Here is a 23,262-nt window from a genome sequence, read left to right on the forward strand (position 1 = left end):
GGAGCCCCCTTCCCTCACAGTTCGTAGGTTTCTTTGTATTGAAGGTAGAAATACTTCTGTGCATCCTCAATAGTGCAGATTTATTTTAGGATGAGACGCACATGAAATGCTTACCCTACTGAGATGGATTCCAGATATCAGAGAGTGGAGGATAGACCCCGCCCAACACTCCAATTTAAAAGATGATAAAGCCCATTGTGGCACAGCCATTATAAGTTTTTAAACCCTGTCATAATTTCTTTCCAGGCTATTTTTTTAGTTTTAAATATGGGAGAGATACAAAAGCCAACTTTAAAATTACTTTCTAGGACCAACGCTTTTCCTAGCCAAGATTTAGCCATTAGGTGGTGCTTGAAGTTGCTAGAAAGCTCATGAAGCCAATTAAACCTGTTGAAAGGTTTTATTATACTTAAATTATGTGGGTAAACTTATTGAGCCATTACAAATGCTTCCCAAGGACAACACACACATTGAATTACTTTTATTGGATGGAAGCATTTCCAAGGACAGAACAAAAACATTTATTAGCAGTAGTGGATCTTCTGCAACATTCTAGTGTCCAAAATGATTGAACCCTCCGAACCCCTGACCAACTCTGCCGTAAAAGTTATTTAGTAATAAGCATTTATTTCCCCCCTTTTTAAGAGGAATCACTTTTAAAGAATTCATTGCAGGCGACAGTCAGCGCAGCGACCAGACCAACAAACTCCTGGAAATCCACCACACCATCCTTATTGTCATCCAGTTCACGCATAATCTTCTCCACCACGCAAGCATCATTGGGGCCCTAAAAGGGGAGCAACAAGTTTAGTTTCCCCAAGTGCAAATCTTAATGATGGAGCTGGTCGTCTTTAATTTGCATAGTCTGGAAATAACTTCTACTTTAGACAGAGGCATGTTCTCCTCATTTGCCCAGGTATCAACTTGTTGGCCAACATTATAGAGTTAAAAAAAGCAAATAAAATACTTTTTCCTCAAAATATAGCTGAAACTGAGAAACCATCAGGTTCTTTTGGAAATTACCATGGTGATTTACCTTTGTTAAAACTTAAAATACATTAAAATTATACATTATTCAGGTCAGCTTCAGAAGGAGAAAAAAAAAAAATTGATTAAGCAACAGATACTTACTTCCAGAAACTCTCCAAGTTCATTCTTCAACAAATTCTTCAGCTCCAATTTAGTGAGCGTGTACTTGTCACCTTCTTTTCCAGAATACTTGTGGAACACATCAATGAGGTCCACCATTGCTCCTTTCAGATTGGCACTCATTTTGCAATTCTAAAAATCAGAAAGGGAAGGATAAATTAACCACAAAAGAGATTTATTCCAAACATGGAATATACCATTTAGATTTAGAGCAGGGTGACCAGCATCATTTGATATACAGATACAAAGAGGGACTAAAAGTCATTCAGTTTCTATAAAAGCTTAAGAGAAACCTTTCATTACAATTGTTTTAATACACTGGCACACAGATTGGGATGATTCTAGCAAAACCAAATTAGAAAAGGAATGAGGATGCAAAACTGTTTCACACACTTACCATGTAATCATAGAAAAACTCAGGTTACATGACAGTGTTTCACTTCCCTCCCTGCATTTTTATTTCTCAATGACAGAAAGATTGGCGCTGATGGTGGTATGGACAGTTTTTGGCAGAGCATGGCTTACGGTTATTTGTACAGTGGACTATAGCCAGAATCAGATTACATTTTGTAGATTAAAGGGCAAGTACTCACTTTTGCTCACTTTTCTCAACACATTTAAATAATAATTAAAAACAAAACAAGGTAAAACACACGCGATGAGGGACCACTTCTTGGTTAGGCGTGTTGATTCTATACAATATGGCACTGCCGGGGAAGCATGTTGTCTCATGAAACAAATAGATTTCAATTGCTGAAGCCTGCTAATAATGGTGCCAAACAGAATACATAGAGGAGAATGCAGCATGGTAACCAGACAGGTCTAGTGTCTAACCTTATACCAGCCTTTCACTATCAGACACCTGAGAAGCCTATACAAGAGAGCAGTTTCATTTCACACACCCCTCCTCACAAACCAGTAGAAGACAAAAGCCAGACCCCCTCCAGGACAGGTCGCACATACAGTAAGATAAGTATAGATTTTGCTCTTTGTTGCATTACATTATATAAATAGCCTTTAACCTCAGATTAATTTTAGAGTATGGTCTTATTTCCATCAAAGCTATTAGATGATAGTTTAGCCTATATGAAGAGCAACATGTATCTAATGATCTATAGTGTATGTGAGAGATTGTGTGAATATCTACAGTTTGCAAAATCACTTCTCCAAATGATGTGGCATCAGATTCCCCTAATTATTCTCAATGATTGCTGTTAATCATTTATTCCCAGCGTGATCAGGGAGCTAATTAAGTCTTTGAATGTCAAATGAGAAGCTGGTGTTAATTAACTGTGACTCCAACTACAGCACAAGTAGTTCTACAAAAAAAAAAAAAAAAAATCCTTCACACTACCACTGCACATCAAAACAATGGAGGGAAAAAGAAAAGCAAAAGATCAGTAACTCACCTGGACAGTGACACCTAACCGGTTCTGTTGAAAGTAGATCAAATTGAGCTCTCACCACAGCTCTCACCTCATTACTTATAGCGACTCTCACCTGTGTGCAAATGAACCTTAATCAGATAGGCACCTCCCTCTGAACGGCATCATCAGCGCTTTCACCATTGAACTGGATTGCCATTAAAGGCAACAACCTCAGCTCTTAGAACTTTGCAGGACAAACACCACTCACTCTTTTTCCTAACCTTATATAGTTATGTTGCAACAGGGATTAGTTACAAATTAAGTAGATACTCAGATGGTTAGTGAGGGTACATGTGTTTATATGTAATTCAGGGTATGCTACATTATATATACCAGTTATGTATTAATGTTGCATTAGAAGCACAAATATTACTCGAGTGCAACTTGAAAAATCTATAGAAAAGGTTTTTCAATTTCCATTTTAAAGTGCCTACAAATATCCCTGATTTCAGCCTAAAAGCTGAAAATTTGTTAATCTGAAACAACCAAAATTAAAATCAGCAACATAAAGAATAAAGCAAATTGGCTGAAGTATTCCTCCTCTTTTCCTCTCCGAGGTCTTGTGTAAGCTTATCAAGCATGACTAATGCTTTTTTAAATATCATTTGCAAGTCAGATATTGATTGTATTTGAATGACAGCTCGACTTTTGCAGAAATACAAATTAAATGCGGGTCAGGTTGTTAAGAGTTGATTTGCATCAGTATCTCCTGGTAGCCTGTGTAATGCCAATGCTTTTTGCATGCTAGTTAAAAATTTACCAAACCGACTTGCATTTGGTATCTACAGCAACAGTTTTTAAAAAAAATGTCCTCTCTGGTCTGAGACAGCAGGTGAGACCAGACTGGCCTTTTATTTTTGGTGTGGGGAACATACTTGGAGATTAAACACTCTGTGTTTCGTGTGGGGGAATAAAACCATCCATTGTCGATTACTCATAAAAGCTGTTCTAAACAATGTGCCTATGGTGATCACTCTTTTGCCAAATGAAACTAAATATGTTTTTATTCATTCATTTCAACATCTGCACAGTATGAATTATGAATGACCAGCATTATACAAGACAATAAAATAAGGCACTGCATTATTTTAGAGAATGTATAATATGACTCTTCATGAAAAACAAACATGTCCTTCATTTGCGGTTTAATACAAAAACACTTGAAGTCTATAGACTGCATGTTAACATTACTTAAACACATATGCAGAGGGAAGTAAAATATATGAGCTTACTCCCCTTACTACCAAAAACTGGTAAATGGGTGCACATCACACCTTAGCTGTGTGGTGTCACATTTCTGCCTAAGTTCAAGGGTGTCATCTACTGGCCATTTTCAAACTTTGTTATTGCCCACATATGTAAGTAAGCAAGGCTGCACACTTACCATTAATAGCAAAACCCATATCAGTTAAGTCATTTTTTAAATAAAAGTTAAATTAATTTAAAAAAACAGTTTTAAAAAAGTTAAATTTAAAATGGCCCAACATGAATCAAGTCAGAGCACAGCAAAAAGAAATAACGCTGCTTTTTTTTTTTTTTTTATCAAAGTATTACATTACTGAATCCAAATGATTAAAAATAGTAGTAAGGTAGACATAATGACTCAATATTTAGAACAAAAACCTTCCATCACAAACAATATGTAACAAACGTACATTCACATTTATCAACTGGCAAAACCATTTTTCTTAATCATACAACAGCTTTTATTTTATTTAAAGCATGTGTAAAGACAACTAAATCTAACTTCATTCAGGCACTGGACATGTATCTGCTATCTGTCTGTATAACTCATTCTAATTCCCTTAGTTATATTATACCTGGTGACAATGATAACACTGAAAACTGAACAAATATTTGATAAACATTAACTATTATATGAAACAGTGATTCATAGAGGACCCAGTGAAAGTATGACATGTGTCAAGTGAGCAATCTCTGTGAGTGTGCTTTTGCAATGTATGCCAACAGCAAAGCTAATAGTAACTCATGAGGGATGGCTTTAGGAATAAACAAACAGCAAGCACACAAGTTCAGACTGACATTTGGCAGTAACTTAAATTGGTGACTACCTGTGTGCAGTATTCACTAAAATAGGAATAGTATTCAGCTTGAAACACATTGAATATTGCACCGAAAACTTCAAAATGACTAGTGCTGATACAAACACTGATTGATGGAGCATTACCATTCTCCAGTTTCTAAGCTTTTGCTCTACAACTTGATATCGCTTGTATTGTTACTATATGGTTTCATTTGACTCGGCTTGATCTGAGTTTGAACATTCATGATCTCATACCTCTGAGGGCCAAGAATGTAACAGTGCACAGTCCTTTCACAGTGTGGCACCTGTCACCATGGTTTGCTGGGACCTTGCTTGTTATCCAGAGTGCAACATGGGAGATCTCATGTGAGCCGGCCTTTCAGCGCCTGTCAGCAGGGCACCTGGCCTGAGACACTGAGGGAAAGTGAAGCAGAGGCCATCAGCTCAGCTGTCAGGGATGACATGACAGACTGCCTTGGGCAGACAGATTGTTGGGCAGGGGTTGTTTGTTTTTCTTTGTTATCACAATGAGATGCTGTATTTTGCTCCCTTGTTGGCATAGCCTAAACAAAAAGGTTACTTGAGGGGAGGTCTTTACTGAGAAAATACTGAGAAAGGCATTTGTTTAATAGTTCTTTTTAATTTAATGGCTAAAATGCCACCAGTGGTATCTGATTTAATGGCTCTTCATTTGCTTCGTTTGTGGGTTCTGCTTCTTTTTCCACAGTCATCTTATCTTCTTCTGGCACCCTTTCCTCAATAGGGGGACCAATCACAGATATTCTTCCCGCAGATAGGGTTCTTCTCTTAACACTGTTTGCCCGCTCTTGGGTTGTTGGCTTTCCCAGGACACTCCTCAGCTGTGCCCAGAAAAATGCCTGCTGGTTAACCTGCTGGGGCCACTCCAGGTATGTCTTTGTACTCAGCATCTTCTTGAGCTTGCAATACTTGCTGGGTAAGGAGTTTGGATCAATAGGCTCCTTAACCACTAAGATGACATCACTGAAGGTTTTTCCCATTGCTCTCTGCTGAGCAAAGTACAGCTCATAGTTGCACCACTCACTGTTAACGAAGTGCCGTGAGAGAATAAACATTACCTAGGAATAAAGAAAACAACAGAAAGGAAATTATTATAGGGTCTCTACCTTATGCTTTCCTACCAATTTCCAAACAACAATGATGAGATGCTGAATAACAGGGCAACTATATTCATCAACCATTTAGCATAACTCATATCACCATTACTTACTTTTTTAGACTTTTAAGACTCGGTATTCCAACAGTCAACAAATTGTCAGGCAAGTTTTGAGATGATGTTTTCATCATTTATAATTGCAATGTAGTTTAAAAAATGAGAAGTGCCAAGAAGAAGTGGCATCTACTGAACCAGGTGACTATAAGCTATTTTGTTTTGCCTTTGAATGAACAAAATTATGTGAAAATGACACACACTTCCACTGAGTGACGTTGCTATAGATCAACTGACTAAAACTGTAGCTCCTAAAAAAAAATGTCCAAAATAATTAGGTTTTGCTGTGTGTTGTTTCTCATTTTGCAAGACTTTAATTTACTGTAACTTTTAATGTGCTGGTGTATAGTGGGGTGCTTTTACTACATAATACATTTTAGTACCTTACGACTGCTTTCAATATTCTCAATGATGTTATCAATGATCCACTTTCCAGGCATGAAGTCCCTCTCATGAATGCATAGACGATAGGGGTTCGTGTTGTTCTCCAAACAGGGTAAGAGCTGGTGCCTCACCCAGTCAGCATCTGAGTGACTGTAGGATATGAAGGCATGGTAGGTAAAAGTTTCCAGATCACCAGCTGCTTTCTCCTTGTGAGCTCTGTATTTAGCCCTGATGATCTGGTATGTTGCTTTAGTGTACCATGGGAGGTCAAAAATATAGCAAATCAGCATAAGTATTAAGATCACTGCTGTGGTGGTTGCAACACAGATAATGATAACCAGTCTGATGTCACATGCTACATGACCCGGAAAGTATTTGGCTATGACTGTGTTGAGCAAAGCCTCTGGGTGGTAACACTTGTAGTTCTCAGGCCAGTTTGTGAGGTTTACCTTTCCTTTTGAAATTGTGTCCTGGATGAAAGCATGAAGCTCACATGTGCAATGATAAGGATTGTTCCCTGCCTGAAGTTGAGACAACTGAGGCATATCTTCAAAGGATTTTTTGCTAATTAGGCCAAATGAATTCCCATCCAAAGCTAGCGATTGCAGTGATGCACTTTCCCATTTAGATGGGATGAATTTAATTTTATTCCCACTCAGTAGAAGGGTTTTGAGGTTGGTGGTTTTCTCAAAGTAGTTCATGTCCAGCTGGTCCAGATCACAGTAGGACAGATCCAAGTACTGTACTGTGGTTGGTAGACAACTGAGAGCTTCACCTACAAAGTTATTATGGTGAGCAATAAACTTGGTGATATTTTGTTTCCAGACACAATTTTGGCTATCTTTAGCAGATCCTAATTTGTTGTAGCTGAAATCCAAAACCTTTAGCTCCTGGAATTCTTTTGTGAGGGATGATAAGTCTTTTAAGCTGGTCAACTCATTGTTGCTTGTGTTGAATGTATGAAGATTCGGCATGGTGTTCTTGTAATCGCATCGCTGGTTGAATACAAACTCATTTTTTAGTCGATTATTGGAGACATCTAGTAATTCCACACCGTTCATCTCAACCCATGAATCACAGGGTGCAGAGTTGAAATACACATGTTGAATAGACAGTTGCTTAACTTTCTTGAACCAGGTGAAACGCCAATCAAATCGTAGCACATCAGGATTGCTGATGTACCTACAAGAAACAGAGATATTTAGTTTGCGTATTTTTATATGACCTTAGTAGTGAGCTTCACATTCATGTAATTTCACTTTGTAACAAGGTATTGAATTATAACTATAACAAAATACTTGTCAAACCCACTATTTCATAGCATCATCTTCTTGTGCAGCTCTACCGTATTTAGTGCAGCTGCTGTTTTTGGATCATTAATTTAAAGCCCTGGTATGTTCCTTTATAGTCATGCCCTATGTTGCGCTGCACAACCTTGTGACTAAAATTGCTTGTTTAAGTATAACCATAATTTACAAGATGAAAATCACAAAATCACATTTTACGGTCCATTAGAATAGAATAGAATTCAACTTTATTGTCATTGCACATGTCACACATACAAGGCAACGAAATGCAGTTTGCATTCATCCAGAAAGTGCTTAGTAATAAAATACATATATTACAAAAATGGGTCTATTATGGGTATGTTGCAATGTACACGGTATGAAGGTATGTTATGAATATGCTATAACTATAAGTATGTACAGGCTGTAGACTCAAACACAGCTGTTATCCAACTGCAATAACACATCTGAATACTACAAAAAAATGTCCATCACGCCACTCTTGTGTTAATCTATGCACGGTCTGAAGCATGTGTGTGGGAATGTATGTGAATGTTTTACTGTTATATCTTATTAGTATTTTAAGTATTCTATCTATTTTATTTATTGAATTTTATTGTTTTATTTATATTTTGATATTGCTAGGGATGATGCAATGATCGGGGACCATTCTTAATTTCGTTGTTCTCATGACAATGACAATAAAGTTTCTGATTCTGATTCTGATTAGTGAGTGTACAAGCTATGTACAGGCTACGAACAGGATATAAATATGAAACTATACAGAAATATGAACTATACAAGTTATAAACAGTTGTTAACAGTTGTAGAACTATAGTTATTATTGTACAGAATTATTCAGTAGTGCAGTTTAGATCAGTGAGATGTGTAAACTACTGTTAGAGCAATCTTGTAGGACACCAAAATACTCACCAAAGATCCAGTTTATCCAGTACAAGATCTGTGATGCTGGAACTTGCACCACTATCAACAAATGTTGGCGAACGGGCAAAGTCAATGTACTGAAGTCTTAATCTTTTGATGCTGGTTGCTTGTAAATTGATTAAAGCCATCCTTATAAGGTTCTCATTGAATTTTCCTCTGTGAAAGATGAGTTGCTTGGCTTTAATGTGTTTTAAACCCTGAAAAATGTCCTCCTGTCCCATGTAGTATGTGAATTCAAAGAGGTTACGAAATTGAATGACTGTGAATGTTTTGTTAGCTAGGTCCTGTAGCATATGAACAAGAGCATTTGGGTGTTGGTCTATAGCCATGTCAAAGCCCATCTGACTTGTCTGAATGACTTCTAAACTTCCAGGCTCATAGTAATGGAGGTGGGAGGAACATTTAATAGCAAATCCTTGGAGCTTAAGGTTCTTCAGGGGTTGGAAATCTTTTTTTTTTAGGCCCATCACCAAAGGGCCACCCATGGAGAGAACCTGGAGTCTGGAAAGTTTGGAGAAGCAGTCAGCCAAAGTTGCATTTATATAAAGGTTATTAGACATGTAGAGCTCTTTTAGATTAACGAGAGGTGTCAGAGCTCTGGCAGGAATTTCCTGCAGGGAGTTATTGAAGATGTCAAGATACTCCAAGAGTGTGTTGTTTCTGAAGGCATCATTGTCAATGTATGAAATGTTATTGTACTGAAGCTTGAGGATACGAAGCTTAGGGAGGTGGAAAAGGTCATCAGCATAAACAGCTTGAAGTTTGTTATAGGAGAGGTCTATTTCTTCAAGTGTGGGTGGAAATTGTCTCCATGGGATACTGTCAAGCTGTCTTCCCAGACAATCTGCAGATCGGTCAGAGTTGTAGATCTGACAGGGTCTTTCCTCAGTGTTGGTAGTGGGGAGTGAAGATGGAGTTGGGAGTGTGAGAGCTCCAAGAAAGACACCACTGAAATGGATCAACTTCCAAATCATTGTTTTAGACCTGGAAATGAACAAGATCAGGCAAGATTATCAAAACATTTTATTGATTTTCGTAGACAGTAAATGCCAGATACACGTAATAGTTTGATTAACATTTCATTAAACATTAACATTAATGCTCATTCAGATTTTATTCTGTGTTTGAGTGCTCTTTTAGGCTCCCTGCTTTCCCTCAATCCCCTTTCCTGTATTTCTTAGACTTCTTCTGTACTTTAAAAAAAAATCTATTTCATGGCTTCAGATCTCTTTGCAATTTTCCTTGTGTTTACTTAACTGAATTGAGGGCATAAAAAATCCAAGTAAACTGAATCCAAAAATTTTAGATGTGATTGAGTAGTAAGCATAACAAAAATGCCGTCAAACTCGTGGGGACAACCGTTTCTCCCCATAAGTGACTGTTGGTCCCGACAAGTACAGTGGCATGCCAATTTTTCTGTCCTCACAAAGACGTCTAAACATTTACACACACACATGCAAGTATATAAATCAGAGAAAAATGTGTACTTTTGAAATTGCATTATCAATGTTGGGCAAAATTGTGACACGTAACAGTACACCACTTCTACAAAACAGTAAACAAAACCAATGTTTAATTCCTGTAAGATGCATGAATGCAACACTTTTTTCTGATATATTTAATTTCATAATTTCCTGTTGGGTTATAAGTGTGTCTGGTAGTCACTGATTTCTAGCTTCTTTTCAGGTTAAGTTGACCTAGAAACCGCACACATCACCGCATTTATTGAATGCACTCAGGCAGCAAACCTGCATTTAAAAAGACATTAGTTTCATCCATTTACAATATACATTTCCACTGGTCCCTCAGTAAACATCAACAACGGCAACTTTGTCATTACACAGCACTTACCCTGTGAAGTCTACCTTTCTGCTAAGGGCTGGTAATGCAGACACTTTCAAATTCTCCTCCCCTTTTATAGTAGTAGCTCAAGGTTACACATTGTTTGTGCCCTTACGTGAAAGCTTTATAACGCTCATAAAACAATGTTGTTTTATCTATTCCAGAATTGATGTGAGTCGAATAAACAATTCTGCATGGATATGGCTAGAGTAGAAAAACATTGTTGCCCTGTTTATTTTAGATAATTGTAGGTCATTATACTGTATTAGAGCACTGTCTGTTCATTTGTGACAGTCTGGATAGGAAAAAAATATATATATCATCATCCTGTCAAACATAATTTTTGTTTAATTCATTGACTCAGCTACATCTAACAGATTGATGGTACATGATAAACTGATGTGTTAATTTCTGAATTATAATTCAGAAACATAAATAAAAAATACATAAATAGATAAAAAATACAAATATATAATTTATCCACAAATATATTCATTGGGGAAATGTAATTTCTCATAACATTCCACTGACATTTGAGTCAGTTACTCATCATTTCTAATTATTCATGTGAATGAGTGAATTAACGTATTGTTCTAGGGGAAAAAGTGTCACATGACAGATGAGTTCTTTGAATCAATATCTGTGTTTGTTACTTTGGCAATCTTCTTCCTTATTTGTCAGTTAAACATTGTATGGGAAGTAACACAACAGTAATACTGTTTAGCTATATGACTTGGGCCTCAGTGGACAGCTGTTCCTGGAAATTGACAGTAGATTAGAAAAACATCAATAACATTTACTTAGTAAGACACGTCACATAAAGGCACTGTTGTAAAGTAATGTTTTCCATGTAAAGCAGCTGTGGTACTTTGCATTATCAATATTATACTAATATTATAACTAGAGATGGACCGATCCGATATTACGTATCGGTATCGGTCCGATACTGACCTAAATTACTGGATCGGATATCGGAGAAAAATAAAAAATGTAATCCGATCCATTAAATATCAGGAAAGCACCTCACAAAACTTGCAACACGCCGTAACTCACCTCAGAACGTTAGCACGTTGGAGCAGTATGCATCACGTGATAGAGCGGCTGTGGCATGCGGGACCTGTCGGTGGTCTAGATAGCATGTGGAGTTTTGCTAGCAACCCGGCATTTCATCTCCGACAAAGTTATCCCGAGAGAAGTAAAGCAAGTGTGTAAGTCCATCTCTGAATGTTTGTAAAGCATTCCTGCGTTAAGCTTAACAAACGACTGCCTCTCGCTCTCCGGCTGCTACTTCAATCATGAAACTGCTTAATGATCAGCTGATCGGCTTTTCTGTCGCGAGTCCGTGTCTCTTGTTTGCTTTTGGCCCACTTTGCACCAGACAGAGGAAACCAGCGGCTGAACAACAGCAGCACGTTTAAGCTTGATCAGCTGTTGTTAGAATGTATTTAATATTACTTTCTACTCGAGGATCTTTTTCTACGTAGCTGACGCTGGTAACTGTGCAGGGGCGCATCTAGCAAAGTTTAGCCAGGGGGGCCGATAGGGCATTAACAGGGAAAAGGGGGCACAAAGACATACTTTTCTTTCTTATTCTCATTTAAAATGTCGAGCTTTTAATAAATAATTATCTGACACCCAAAGTTTTAATCTGATGTAAAATGTATAGAAGTCCATTATTGTATATAGTGACTATTAAGTCTAATATATATACCCTAGTAAGCTATAGTACTTTTTCCTTTGGGAAGGTACCATCTGTGCAGTCTGCAATTTTGTTGAAGAAAGATGTTGAATCTATTTAATATTTCTTGAAAAATAATTGATTTCTGTGCATTTATTTTTTCACACTGCATCAAATTAAGGTTGATTACGTCGATTAAGCATCATGAGGTGGCGCGTGAGGGGTGGTTCCCTATTTTTTATTTATTTATTTTTGTTGTTGCTGGGAGTTGGAACCCTATTAGTTAGGTTGCTTAATATTTATGCTAAGTACTCTTTAAAATACCAGAATAGGGAGGATGGTGTAGGTTTAAGTTTATTAGATTGATCAGTATTGCTGAACTATGAAATTTTTTTTGCATATAGGTATAACAGAATAGCTTTAGTGTAGTTGTTGTTTTAAACTTGAGTATGAACATATACAAAATGCAGCAAGATATTTAAAAAAAAAACAGTTTTGTTGATTAAAAAACACTATATCGGATTCATATCGGTATCGGCAGATATCCAAATTTATGATATCGGTATCGGTATCGGACATAAAAAAGTGGTATCGTGCCATCTCTAATTATAACAATGCTAATTTTGTCTTAAATGATTTGAAATGCAATTATATTTCAAGCCACGAGACAATGTTTTCATTTTCCATTTATTTTGGTCATTTTAGTGCCAAGTTCAAGTTTAACCCCAAGTTGGCACCAAGTCTTTCAGATCATTTGCCAGATATCACTAAAAAATATTGATAGTGTTAACATTTTCATTTCAATTTTGATCTTAATAGTGTTAAATTGTGAAATACAATTTTTACTTTAAGTGGACATGGTTAATGAATACCCATTCATGGTATGTGAACATGAAAGACCTGCCTGTTGCAGGACTATTAATAGGTAACTGTTTAACCCTGCACGGCACCGCAGACCACGCCACACCACACGGACCATGCAAGATCTTTCTTTGATCCCATGTGTTGTCTTGTGATAACTCCATCAGGGTTCAGAAACACCTATCTGCATTCCTCTTGCTTTTTCTCTTTACATTTATATTTTGGTTTGTAGGCCTGCCTGTGTGATACATAAGTGGTGAATAGTAATGCTAAAATGTGAAAACAATGCTAATCCAGACAAAACATAAACTCATGTCATTCACCAGCTGCTCTTGTATATAATGGAGCAAAAACAAATTTTGACTGTACATGCAATTTAGTTTAGTTTAGTTACACTGGCCATACTTTATATTGATTGCCTAGATGCAGATATAGAACACAGCAGCAGAAGTCATGAGTAGATCTGATGAATCATTTCTATTGCTTATTGTAAGTTGACCTTTCAAGTTGTGGGACTGATGTTTTGTTGGTGGCAAAAATTTCATTTACACATAGCAGCAATTTAAGTCTGATTGTTACCAAATATAATCTGGCTGGTGTGACTGTGTGCCAAGCATTAGGTTAAGAATTGCCCTTCCTCAGATTACTCATCCGGATACAGATCAGTGCACCAGTTGTAAAAGGGGATAAGTTTGCAAAAACATTAGAGTAGTCAGCAACTCCCACAGTGTAGTCTCAGATAGCTTTATCTTGTGGTTGTTAGGCATAAATCTAAACAACAACAGGTCATTTTGCAGTCAATAGGATGGTTTAATCAAGTTTTTTTTTAATTAGAAAAACTTAAAGGTCAAGACTTTTTGATCTGTGTGACCTGTTGTACTGTGATCTTCACACATTGCTTTGCATCATTTTCTCCCTCACAAACCTGATAAATTCACTGCTTCTTTAAGCATTTTCTTTTGGTTTCTGTCACTTCCGTAGCTATTCTGCTGTCTCCTACAGAACATTTCTGCTTTGTAAAGTTTTATTTTTTTTCTACTGCTGTTGTGTTTTATTCAGCTTCCTTTGCTTTTTATTCAACATCTATTACATTTTGTGTGCCTTTGCAGCATTTTTCTTTTTGTTAGTGTTTCCTCAAGTTCCACTGCATTTGATCTCTCAGGGCCACCACAGAAAACTAAAACCTTTTACCTCAGGCAAATTCCTCATTAATGTTTCCAACAGAGGTAAGCCAAATTGCCACATTCCTGCAAACACTGAGAGCTTTTAAGTTATGTCTATCAGATTTTATATTAACCAGCAGGTTATGAGCTTCTGTGTTTAACTCCTCTTATGAACCGTACTTTTGTTCTCTGTGACCTCTTGCTGAATTTTTTGTGGTTCTCATGAATGTACAATTCCCACAAGAGAAATGTTTTCTGTTCTGCGGTGTACAGTCTTATCGGTTAAAGGAATCTGCACAAACATGTTGGCAAAGCTGCAGACTTCTCTGTTCAAATTTTTAGTATTATTTTCATTTGTTTAACAAAGTCATGTGGTGTGTCAAAATAGAGTTGTACGTAGTGCAGTCAAAACACCTACACATAATCTCTTTTGTGTACACAGTATACTATACAAAATCTTTTCAGAGTTAATTATTCTCCCCAGGCTGGCTCACTGCCAAATTCATATAAGACAAGCTGGAATCTCCCCAAGCATGTGAGAAAAAAAAAAGAAAGATAATTTGTTATCACTGTTTGTGTCACGTTTAAATTTTACAACTATGACACTGTTTGCATTCTAACTATGACCAAGTGGAAGTGCTCAAATTATCATGGATAACCAAATAAGAAATAAGATGAGTGAATGCTTTTTTCTTTTTTTTTCTTTGCTTTTGCTCCATAATTGCTGATAGAGGACACCATGTAGCTGCACTGGCTCATCCGGTATCTAAAACAGGTAACAACAGATAAGAGCATAACAAGGACAAGGTTTCCATTTGTTGTTACAAGAAGAGCAAAATTTGAATGGTCTACTTTTTAAAAGATCTTTTGGAAATACTTTAAAGACTAGGATCCAATTGTGTACAGTAATTGAAAGGAGAAATGAGGTTAGTATAAAACTCCTGGAAGAATAAAACCAACAGAAAATACACAAAGATGTGCTCACAACACGCCAAACAACTCTATTTAGGACTTGATTGATGATATAGAGGGCCTCACATCAGATGGTTGCTTCAGTGGGGTAAATAAATTTCTGATTATTAAGGTTGAGAAGCAGATCAGATATGATATATATATATATATATATATATATATATATATATATATATATATATATATATATATATATATGTATATATATATATATATATGTATATATATATATATTAGGGGTGCAACGATATTCGTATCGATATTGAACCGTTCGATACAGTGCTTTCGGTTCGGTACGCATATGTATCGAACAATACAACATTTGTAATTTATTTTATCAATTTTCCTTCTGACGATGCTGTCTGTGTTGAGCGCTCAGTGAATCTGTGTTCGACTACTCCGCCTAGGCTGCACTGTCGAGCGCAGATCCACTGAGCGCTCAACACAGACAGCATAGTCAGAAGGAAGAGCGCAGGGCAAGCTAGCGAGACAGAAGTTAAGCTCTCCTTGCAACAGGCAAATTGAACCTCATTCAGATCTGGCGTTTGGAATTATTTTGGTTTTCATGTGACGTATGACCCTGAAGGTAAGCGAGTCATGGACTAAAGTAAAACAGTATGTTGGATGTGCCATGCAATGCTCAATTACATTGGTGTGAACTAGTGTGTTAGCGCAGTTAGCTCGTTAACGTGTTGGCCGTCTAGCCCCATGCACGGAGCGATCGGCGGTAGCTCGTTAACGGAGATTTGCGTTAAGGTCATTTCAACGAGATTAACCTGAAAGCACTAGTGGGAACACAACGAATATGACTGCACATTTACGCCGACATCATCCTAGTGCAAAAACAAGTGGAAGCAGACAAAAAAAAGCAAGCATGCTACTAACTTTAGCCGAGTCATTTAGACAGCTGTTAGCACATGATTCTCCTTATATGTTTAATATGCTGCTGAGAATATAGCCCAGAAGAAGCGGATAGTATAGCTTTTATTTTGGAAAGAGCCATTTCTCTGTAATAAACTCTCTTTTCCAAAGATGAGTGATTCCTCAATCAGATACAGGGCTCGCAATATCGCTAGCCCGACGTCCCGGAGCTAGCGATTTTTTCAGTCGGGCTACCAAAATCTATCTCTTCCCTGCCCGTCGGGCTATTGTAGGAAAAATATATGTCAATGCTTTTGCATTCTTTCAGAAATGTAGCTGGGTAATTATGTCATTGGCATCGGTGAGCCACTGTCAATATGTGACATATTGAAGTCGCGTTTGAATTTGCGCTTGTTTTTTTGCTTTCACTTTGCAATCATGCGAACTGCGTATAGAGAGCGACAGCACTGATCTGTGAGTGATGATAATTTGCGCACCAATTCCTCTGACATCGTCTTATTAATCGTTAGCTTACTATGCAAACATGACAAGTGAAATCTCCCGCAGCAAGCTTAAACATGTGAGAGGTTGATCGCGCAGAGAATCGCTGAGCTTATGTGAGTGCATGTGTAAAAGCATTTCAGTTCTGCTGAGCCAAATAAGACAGGTCAGGGTGAAGAAGTGACAGCCAAAGAAAAGCTTACCACAAAACGGAGAAGTTATGACAAATCAACCATGGTGACATATTCTGGGCAGATAGCACCCACTCCACTGGTTACTCCACTATAAGGCAAAAAGAAAGTGCAGCTTTATGGTTTATATGGACAAAAGAATTTCTGTGGCTGCAATATGATGAGCTATATAACCAGGGCTGCACATAAGTGGTCCAGAGGTGCGCATTCGCTGTCAAAATAAAAAACATGCACAAGGGTTAGGGTTAAATTTAAAAACTGTACTTTTGAGTTAAAATATATATTTCTAATTTTAATAAATGACAAATTAAAAATGCATGAACATTTTTTTGTATCGAAAAAATATCGAACCGTGACACAAAAGTATCGAACCGAACCGAACCGTGAATTTTGTGTATCGTTGCACCCCTAATATATATGTATATGTATATATATATATATATATATATATATATATGTATATGTATATATATGTATATATATATGAATATCAACAAGTCAGTCTTCTCCTGGTAATATATAATTTCTACAATACAATGTAAGTTTTTGACAAGGGTAGCTATGCACTAAATTAGTAACCAGGTTGTGAAAGACACAGCAAACAGTTCTATCATTCATTAAGTCGCGATATCTCTCTGATATGCATGGAAAGCATCATCCAGTAAGTGTAAAGATCTATTACTGCATCTGATATTTACCCAGCAGTCAATAGTTGGTGGCAAACAGTTCTTTCATTGATATGTGTTGGCAGTGCTGGGCCCACTGCCCTGATATGACAAATGTATCTGGCAGCAGACTTTTTTCACTAATGAGTGTTCTTTACTCTGGTTTAATGAGGCTGTTTACATGCTATGCACAAACACAGCTGCACTTGGTTGATGATTCTGTTTAAGTTATCATGTTCATCCTCCGCAGGGACAGATGCTACACATGTTTATGCGCACAGGTTGTTTTTCTATCATATATCAAATGTTCTTTACCAGCACTGTTGCTGTATAGACAAAGAGCAGTAAGATAAATACAGTAAATGAAATTAAGTTGCTGTTATCTAAACTATCATCAAAAGCACTTGCTTATCGTCTTCTCGCTTTGACTCTGACAGTTACTTTTTTAAAGAAACCGCTTACTGTGAAAGTTGTTTTCAAGAATCACGACTTTCCTGTAAGAATTTCCAATAAAAGCCTTCTACCATAAGGGAGACAGATAGGAAAACTTGAACAAATACCAGCAAAAACAGCTTACTAACTAGACACTTCTAGAGGGAGAAATGCCAAAGAAGGGTGAGCTGAAGAACTAAATCACAAATTATACAAACAGTGAAAAACATCCAATCCATTAACAGATGACTGGGTATAAAAATGGCAGGAATGACTCTTTCTGAAGGGAAATGTCAAGTTAAATCACAAAGCCTTTGTATATTCCCATCAGCATCCCTCAAACTAGGAAAAGAAAAGTAATAACAACAATTATTCAAACTTAATACAGCTTTGTTACAACAGACATTTAGATTTAGAAGAACAGAAAAAGCATTCTAGTAAATGTTAAATATTTGATAGTCACAATTTGATAGAAGTAACACCTGTGCTTGATGAGACAAATTCTTTCTATTACCACACGACAAGTAAAGAAAAGAAAGAGTGTGATACTATATTGGGGCGTTAGAGCAAAACAGAACAAAAGTATTCTGGAGAGTCTTGAATAATTACTAAATCATTACAGTCTGCTCTGTTCAAATCAATACTCTGGTCAGGAAAGCATTAAAGAAAACAATACGAACTTTAAATTCTGCTTCCGTGTTTCACTGCTAGTGCTCTCCAGTTGCACATGCTCGCTCAATGTTGTGGTAAAATACTACATTCAAGTGGAACATAACAATTGCAGATGTTATTAGTCACACCCAACAAATCAAAGCATCCACCACGTAAAAGCTCTATTAAACAGGATAGTGTGGGTAGATTTGTGTTTTGTTTAAGTGCTTTGGTTTCAGGCATTTTAAGGAGGAGTTTACAAACAAAGAGCAAGAGGGATTTAAAATGAATTCTGTCTTATTGCAAAACCCAAAAGGAAAAACTACTCAGCAAAGAGAAATGTGTGCTGTCTCAGTGGCACTTGACTCCAATGGTCATATTCAGTGACTGACTAAAACCAGGCACTGAATATGACATGAAACATATGAAAAAAATATCAAAGTAATGTCACTAACTAGCAAAGGACTGATGAAAATCTTATTATTTACTAAAGAAGCTTCCTTTTAACTGAAGTAGCCCTAGAGTGATCCAGCACTCTGGGGATTCAGGGGTTCACTTTAGTTCATTGAGCAGCCTCCATTGTTGCTTTCTAAAGCCATAAATGTGTGTATATGTATGTGTGTGACAACAACACACAAGCACAGAAGGCTGCTTTGTAGTAAATGTTCCCTGTTGAGAAACATGATAATTGTGTTCTTGTCAAACATCTTGATCATATCTTTATATAAGTCATAAAATATGCAATAACATTTTAGATATTGCCATGAAAATTGACATTAATTATAAAGATAAAATAGTAGCTATGTGATAATTTTACTTTCCCCCATAGAGATAAAATCTGATTACAATGAAAAACTAATTAGATACAGTGGGAAAAGGGAGGCAGCTGCAGTAGGGCAGAGCTGCAGCACTCACATGTACTGCATTCATCGTCTCTAAGCTGCTGCAGTATCAGTGGGCACAGGTCCACTACTGCATCAACTATTATATCTGCTCAGGATGAGCTTCTCTGGACATCTTCTCAGTTAAAAGATAAGAAGATTAACTGGGTTGGCTTCTGAGCATTCAGCATTACAGTTAAATAATAACCGAAGGTTCAACATAAGTTGAAGCATTAAAGAACTAAAATAAATCACACAGGGAAAAGTAAAACTGTTTGAAAAACATTTAAGAGGGCAGAGCAGCAGGAGACATCCAGTGAGTTCAGTATACAAACAAATCCCTGAATAATCACCACATCCTGGACACTCCTTCTACTTTCTCTAAATATACCTTAAAACCTGTAATCTCAAAATGACTAAGCCGCTCAGATCTTTAGAGAAGACTTTACATACACCATCAGGCAGGCAACATAGACACCAGCAGCTGTTCAAATCTCCCCAATGTTAGCTTATTTACCACAGGGGCTTCACAGGTGCCAGCAATTAAGGAGGCTGCTTGCCTTAGGAGTGTCTCTAAGCATACAGTAAACCTGAAATCTTTATCTTTTTATAATTATCAACACAACTCATTAAAAGATGAAAAACGGATATAAGCAGAGATACTCCAAGCCATCTTACCTGTAGCCTGTGTAGTGAAAGCTGAAATAGTGAATGCCTCCAGGCCAACATACTCCAGATGTCTCAAAAACTTAATTTTCATTGTGATGAACAATTGTTCCACCCAAGAAAGTCATATTTTAATGCTATTTTGTGATTTAAATATCCTATTTGTTACAAAACAAGATGCTCTGTGTTATATCACTTCCTTCCTAACACAAGAGCTTATACACCTTTCATAGCACTGAAATACCCTTTTCATTCCTTTCTAACACAGCTGAGGTATTGGAAAGAGGGATTTTCAGTGTTTTTCTATGCTCAGTGAATAACTGGATAAATACATCTCTTTAGGATCTTTAGCCATGCTACCAGCTGTGTGAGGCTGTACATAAAAACAATAGAGGAAGTGAAAAATGCACACCTTCCTGCTTTCCTATACTAAGGAAACCTTAAGCAATGCAACCTTTAAAAAGGAAAGAAAACTCAGTTTCCAACTCCAGCATGTCGGTCTGGGTGAACAACCTGTCACATGACTTAAACAGGCTCTTCCACACTTATCTTATTCATAATGTGGTTTAAAACAATGAACATTACAGCAAACACATGGATTTTCCTGTTTGAATGCAGCTAGCCATCAAACATTAGAGCCAATTATTGCTTGACATAAAACTTATTGTTGCAGCCAGGGGCAGCCCAAAAGTGATCCCTTTAGACTGGTTTTTGGTTTTAGTGTCCTGATTTTCCTCAGAGTTATCCATTCTGTCACTAGCTAGCAAACATAAACATACTGACAGAAGATGGCACTAAACATGTTTAAAAACTTGTTTAAACGTGTTTAAAAAATTCACAGACAGTGTTACATCTATGTCAGTTTGAGTTTCATTTCCTCTTTAACCCCCATTTATCCAGGGAAGCTACTGCATGACCACTGGAAGAGATTGTTTTTGTTAGTTAGTTATTTTTGTTTGATTTATTTATTTATTTTTTGTAGTAAAGTAAAAAGTGTGCGTGTTAGTCCCCATGGGGAAATAGTTCCTCTGCATTTAACCCATTCACCCAGTGAAGCAGTGGGCAGCCACCAATGCAGCGCCCGGGGAGCAGTGTGTAGGGACGGTACCTTGCTCAGGGGTACCTCAGGGTAGCCGTTCAGTGGAGTCGAACCCCCGACCTTCCGATCATGGGGCCACTACTCTACCTACTGAACTATCCCTGAACTAGTGGACAACTACAGCTGTGTCTGGGTTCAAATATTTAAGCCAAGATAGAGTCAATATGTCAAACGACCTACAAAATGTTACTACTGGGCATTGAAACCTGCCACTTTTCCCACTTCCTGTCTAACTGGTGTACTGTTAAATGATAAGTATGGGACGCTATTTTGTCTGGAACACTGTATTGAATTAGAATTACTATCAAGTAGAGGAAGTCCATCAAGTTAACATTTTCCACCCCTTAGATCAACTAGTGAATTTTATGTGCCTCCACAATAAACTACATCTCTTTAGGATCTTGAGCCATGCTACCATTCTAATATATTCTAATTCAAATATAGCAATTAGAATTATTATTCAACATTTAGAATGTGCTGAAAGATTGGAACTACAAGTGATCCAGGTAGATTGTTTTAAATGTTAAGAGACAAAACAAGCTTGAAATAGACATGAAAACAATATGTTTACACTCACCTCATGTTGGACAGGCTCAGGTCTTCCTTAGCTGGACTTTTCATAACACATTCTAACCTGTTCTGTTGTCAGTGCTTAGTGAGAAGTGACTCACCACTGGATCTGTAAGCTTATGGGCACTCTGTTAGCTCTGCTAGTCTGTATGTGTTTTTGGCCCTCCCTCTCTGTCTGATTCTTTTTCTCTCTCACTCACTCTTCAGTCTTTGTGCATGAGCACGTGTGTGTGTGTGTGTGTGTGTGTGTGTGTGTGTGTGTGTGTGTGTGTGTGTGTGTGTGTGTGTGTGTGTGTCGCTCAGGAATGTGGAAAGTAGTTTTTTTTTTTGCCTCAGAGGCTCCACATATTTTTAATCATGTTTGCTATTCTGTAACACAAACATTAGAGCCAGAACTGTTGGGAAATATCAGTTTCATCATAGCCATTACTCTGGTCATGCACATACATTTGATTTTATTTTGTTAAAACCTTGAGATATTGTTTTTTTTTTTATTATTATTTTTTTTAATCTAACCCAATAAAACCCACTTAAAAATAAAGGTTGAGTATGTGCTAAGACTATTTTAATAGCAAAAACAAAAAAGTTAAAAATAACAACTGCTGAAAAAAGAAGAAGCATGTCCACGCTGTTCCAAGTTTCAGTGAACACCTCTGCCAAAAACTGCCTGTGTAATTAGACAGGCCCATGAAGATAATCTGTTGGGTGGAGGAATTTCAGTTCATCTCTGCCCTCGGGCCATTTTCACAGTTTGGTTGTCTTATTCATTTGTATATTTTATTAGTTATTATGTCATTTCCTCTGTGGGTTTACATCCCTATAAAACTATGAGTGAGGTTTTGTCTCTAAATACATCAACAAACTGAGAAATATAGGAAATTAGAGCGTGTCCAGAAAGTATTCACAGCACATCACTTATTCCACATCATGTTAAAGCCTTGTTCCAGAATGGAAGTCACCGCACCTAGTGCTCCGATTACCATAGGGACCACCGTCACCTTCACCCTCCACATCTTTTCGAGCTCTCCTCTGAGCCCTTGGTATTTCTCGAGCTTCTCGTGTTCCTTCTTCCTGATGTTGCTGTCATTCGGAACCGCTACATCGATCACTACATCTGTCTTCTCATGTTTGTCTACCACCACTATGTCCAGTTGGTTAGCCACCACCATTTTGTCCGTCTGTATCTGGAAGTCCCACAGGATCTTAGCTCGGTCATTCTCCACCACCACCCACCTCCCATTTTGACCTCGGCACTTCCAGGCCATATTCGGCACAGATGTTTCTGAATACCATGCTGGCCACTTGGTTATGGTGTTCCACGTATGCCCTGCCTGCTAGCATCTTGCACCCTGCTGTTATGTGCTGGATTGTCTCTGGGGCATCTTTACACAGCCTGCACCTGGGGTCTTGCCTGGTGTGATAGACCCCAGCCTCTATGGATCTTGTACTCAGAGCTTGTTCTTGTGCTGCCATGATTAGTGCCTCTGTGCTGTCTTTCAGTCCAGTTTTGTCCAGCCACTGGTAGGATTTCTGGATATCAGCCACCTCCTCTATCTGCCGGTGGTACATACCGTGCAGGGGCCTGTCCTTCCATGATGGTTCCTTGCCTTCCTCCACTTTCTTGGGTTTCTGCTGCCTGAGGTATTCACTGAGCACGCTGTCAGTTAAAGGAGGAATCCAGGCAGTGAAGAAGGAACAGTGAGGATTGAGCAAGTGAGCAGGCTGGCAATGTCACCTGAGAGGAG

The 23,262-nt window shown here is 37.6% G+C and overlaps 2 protein-coding genes across 3 annotated transcripts; both read right to left on the reverse strand.

Moving 5' to 3' along the window:
- Nucleotides 1-466: 466 nt before the first annotated feature.
- LOC147319520 (protein S100-A1-like) lies at nt 467-2,696 on the reverse strand. The gene is made up of 3 exons (XM_086312198.1): nt 2,559-2,696; nt 1,132-1,281; nt 467-787 (listed from the first exon to the last, which is right to left on the reverse strand). Exons 2-3 carry the CDS (start codon nt 1,270-1,272, stop codon nt 641-643), a joined length of 288 nt encoding a protein of 95 aa, XP_086168324.1. The 5' UTR covers nt 1,273-1,281; nt 2,559-2,696; the 3' UTR covers nt 467-640.
- Nucleotides 2,697-3,562: 866 nt separating this feature from the next.
- Nucleotides 3,563-21,679, reverse strand: tlr18 (toll-like receptor 18). 2 transcript variants are annotated; one of them, XM_086312191.1, is made up of 5 exons: nt 21,525-21,640; nt 16,566-16,644; nt 8,473-9,468; nt 6,253-7,435; nt 3,563-5,717 (listed from the first exon to the last, which is right to left on the reverse strand). In XM_086312191.1, the coding sequence occupies exons 2-5, from the start codon at nt 16,604-16,606 to the stop codon at nt 5,271-5,273; spliced, it is 2,667 nt and encodes an 888-aa protein (XP_086168317.1). In that variant the 5' UTR covers nt 16,607-16,644; nt 21,525-21,640; the 3' UTR covers nt 3,563-5,270. The 2 variants fall into 2 exon arrangements, with proteins under 2 accessions (XP_086168317.1, XP_086168316.1); XM_086312190.1 differs by lacking the exon at nt 16,566-16,644 and having other exon boundaries at nt 21,525-21,679.
- Nucleotides 21,680-23,262: the final 1,583 nt, after the last annotated feature.

The sequence above is a fragment of the Aulonocara sp. 'chitande type north' Nkhata Bay genome, linkage group LG11, assembly GCF_057382095.1.
Source record: "Aulonocara sp. 'chitande type north' Nkhata Bay isolate Kocher_YH1m ecotype deep benthic linkage group LG11, A_spYH_male_GT1.1, whole genome shotgun sequence".
In the NCBI taxonomy this organism is placed as follows: Eukaryota; Metazoa; Chordata; class Actinopteri; order Cichliformes; family Cichlidae; genus Aulonocara; species Aulonocara sp. 'chitande type north' Nkhata Bay.

What these genes read in the sequence shown, in the direction of transcription:
- tlr18 (XM_086312190.1), bottom strand. Translation starts at nt 21,568, where the DNA reads ATGAAAAGTCCAGCTAAGGAAGACCTGAGCCTGTCCAACATGAG. An exon ending in CTGAGCCTGTCCAACATGAG is followed by an intron (nt 9,469 to 21,524) that starts GTGAGTGTAAAC and finishes GTTCATTTCCAG; the next exon opens with GTCTAAAACAATGATTTGGA. An exon ending in CTGGATAAACTGGATCTTTG is followed by an intron (nt 7,436 to 8,472) that starts GTGAGTATTTTG and finishes TGTTTCTTGTAG; the next exon opens with GTACATCAGCAATCCTGATG.
- LOC147319520 (XM_086312198.1), bottom strand. Translation starts at nt 1,272, where the DNA reads ATGAGTGCCAATCTGAAAGGAGCAATGGTGGACCTCATTGATGTGTTC. An exon ending in AACTTGGAGAGTTTCTGGAA is followed by an intron (nt 788 to 1,131) that starts GTAAGTATCTGT and finishes CTCCCCTTTTAG; the next exon opens with GGCCCCAATGATGCTTGCGT.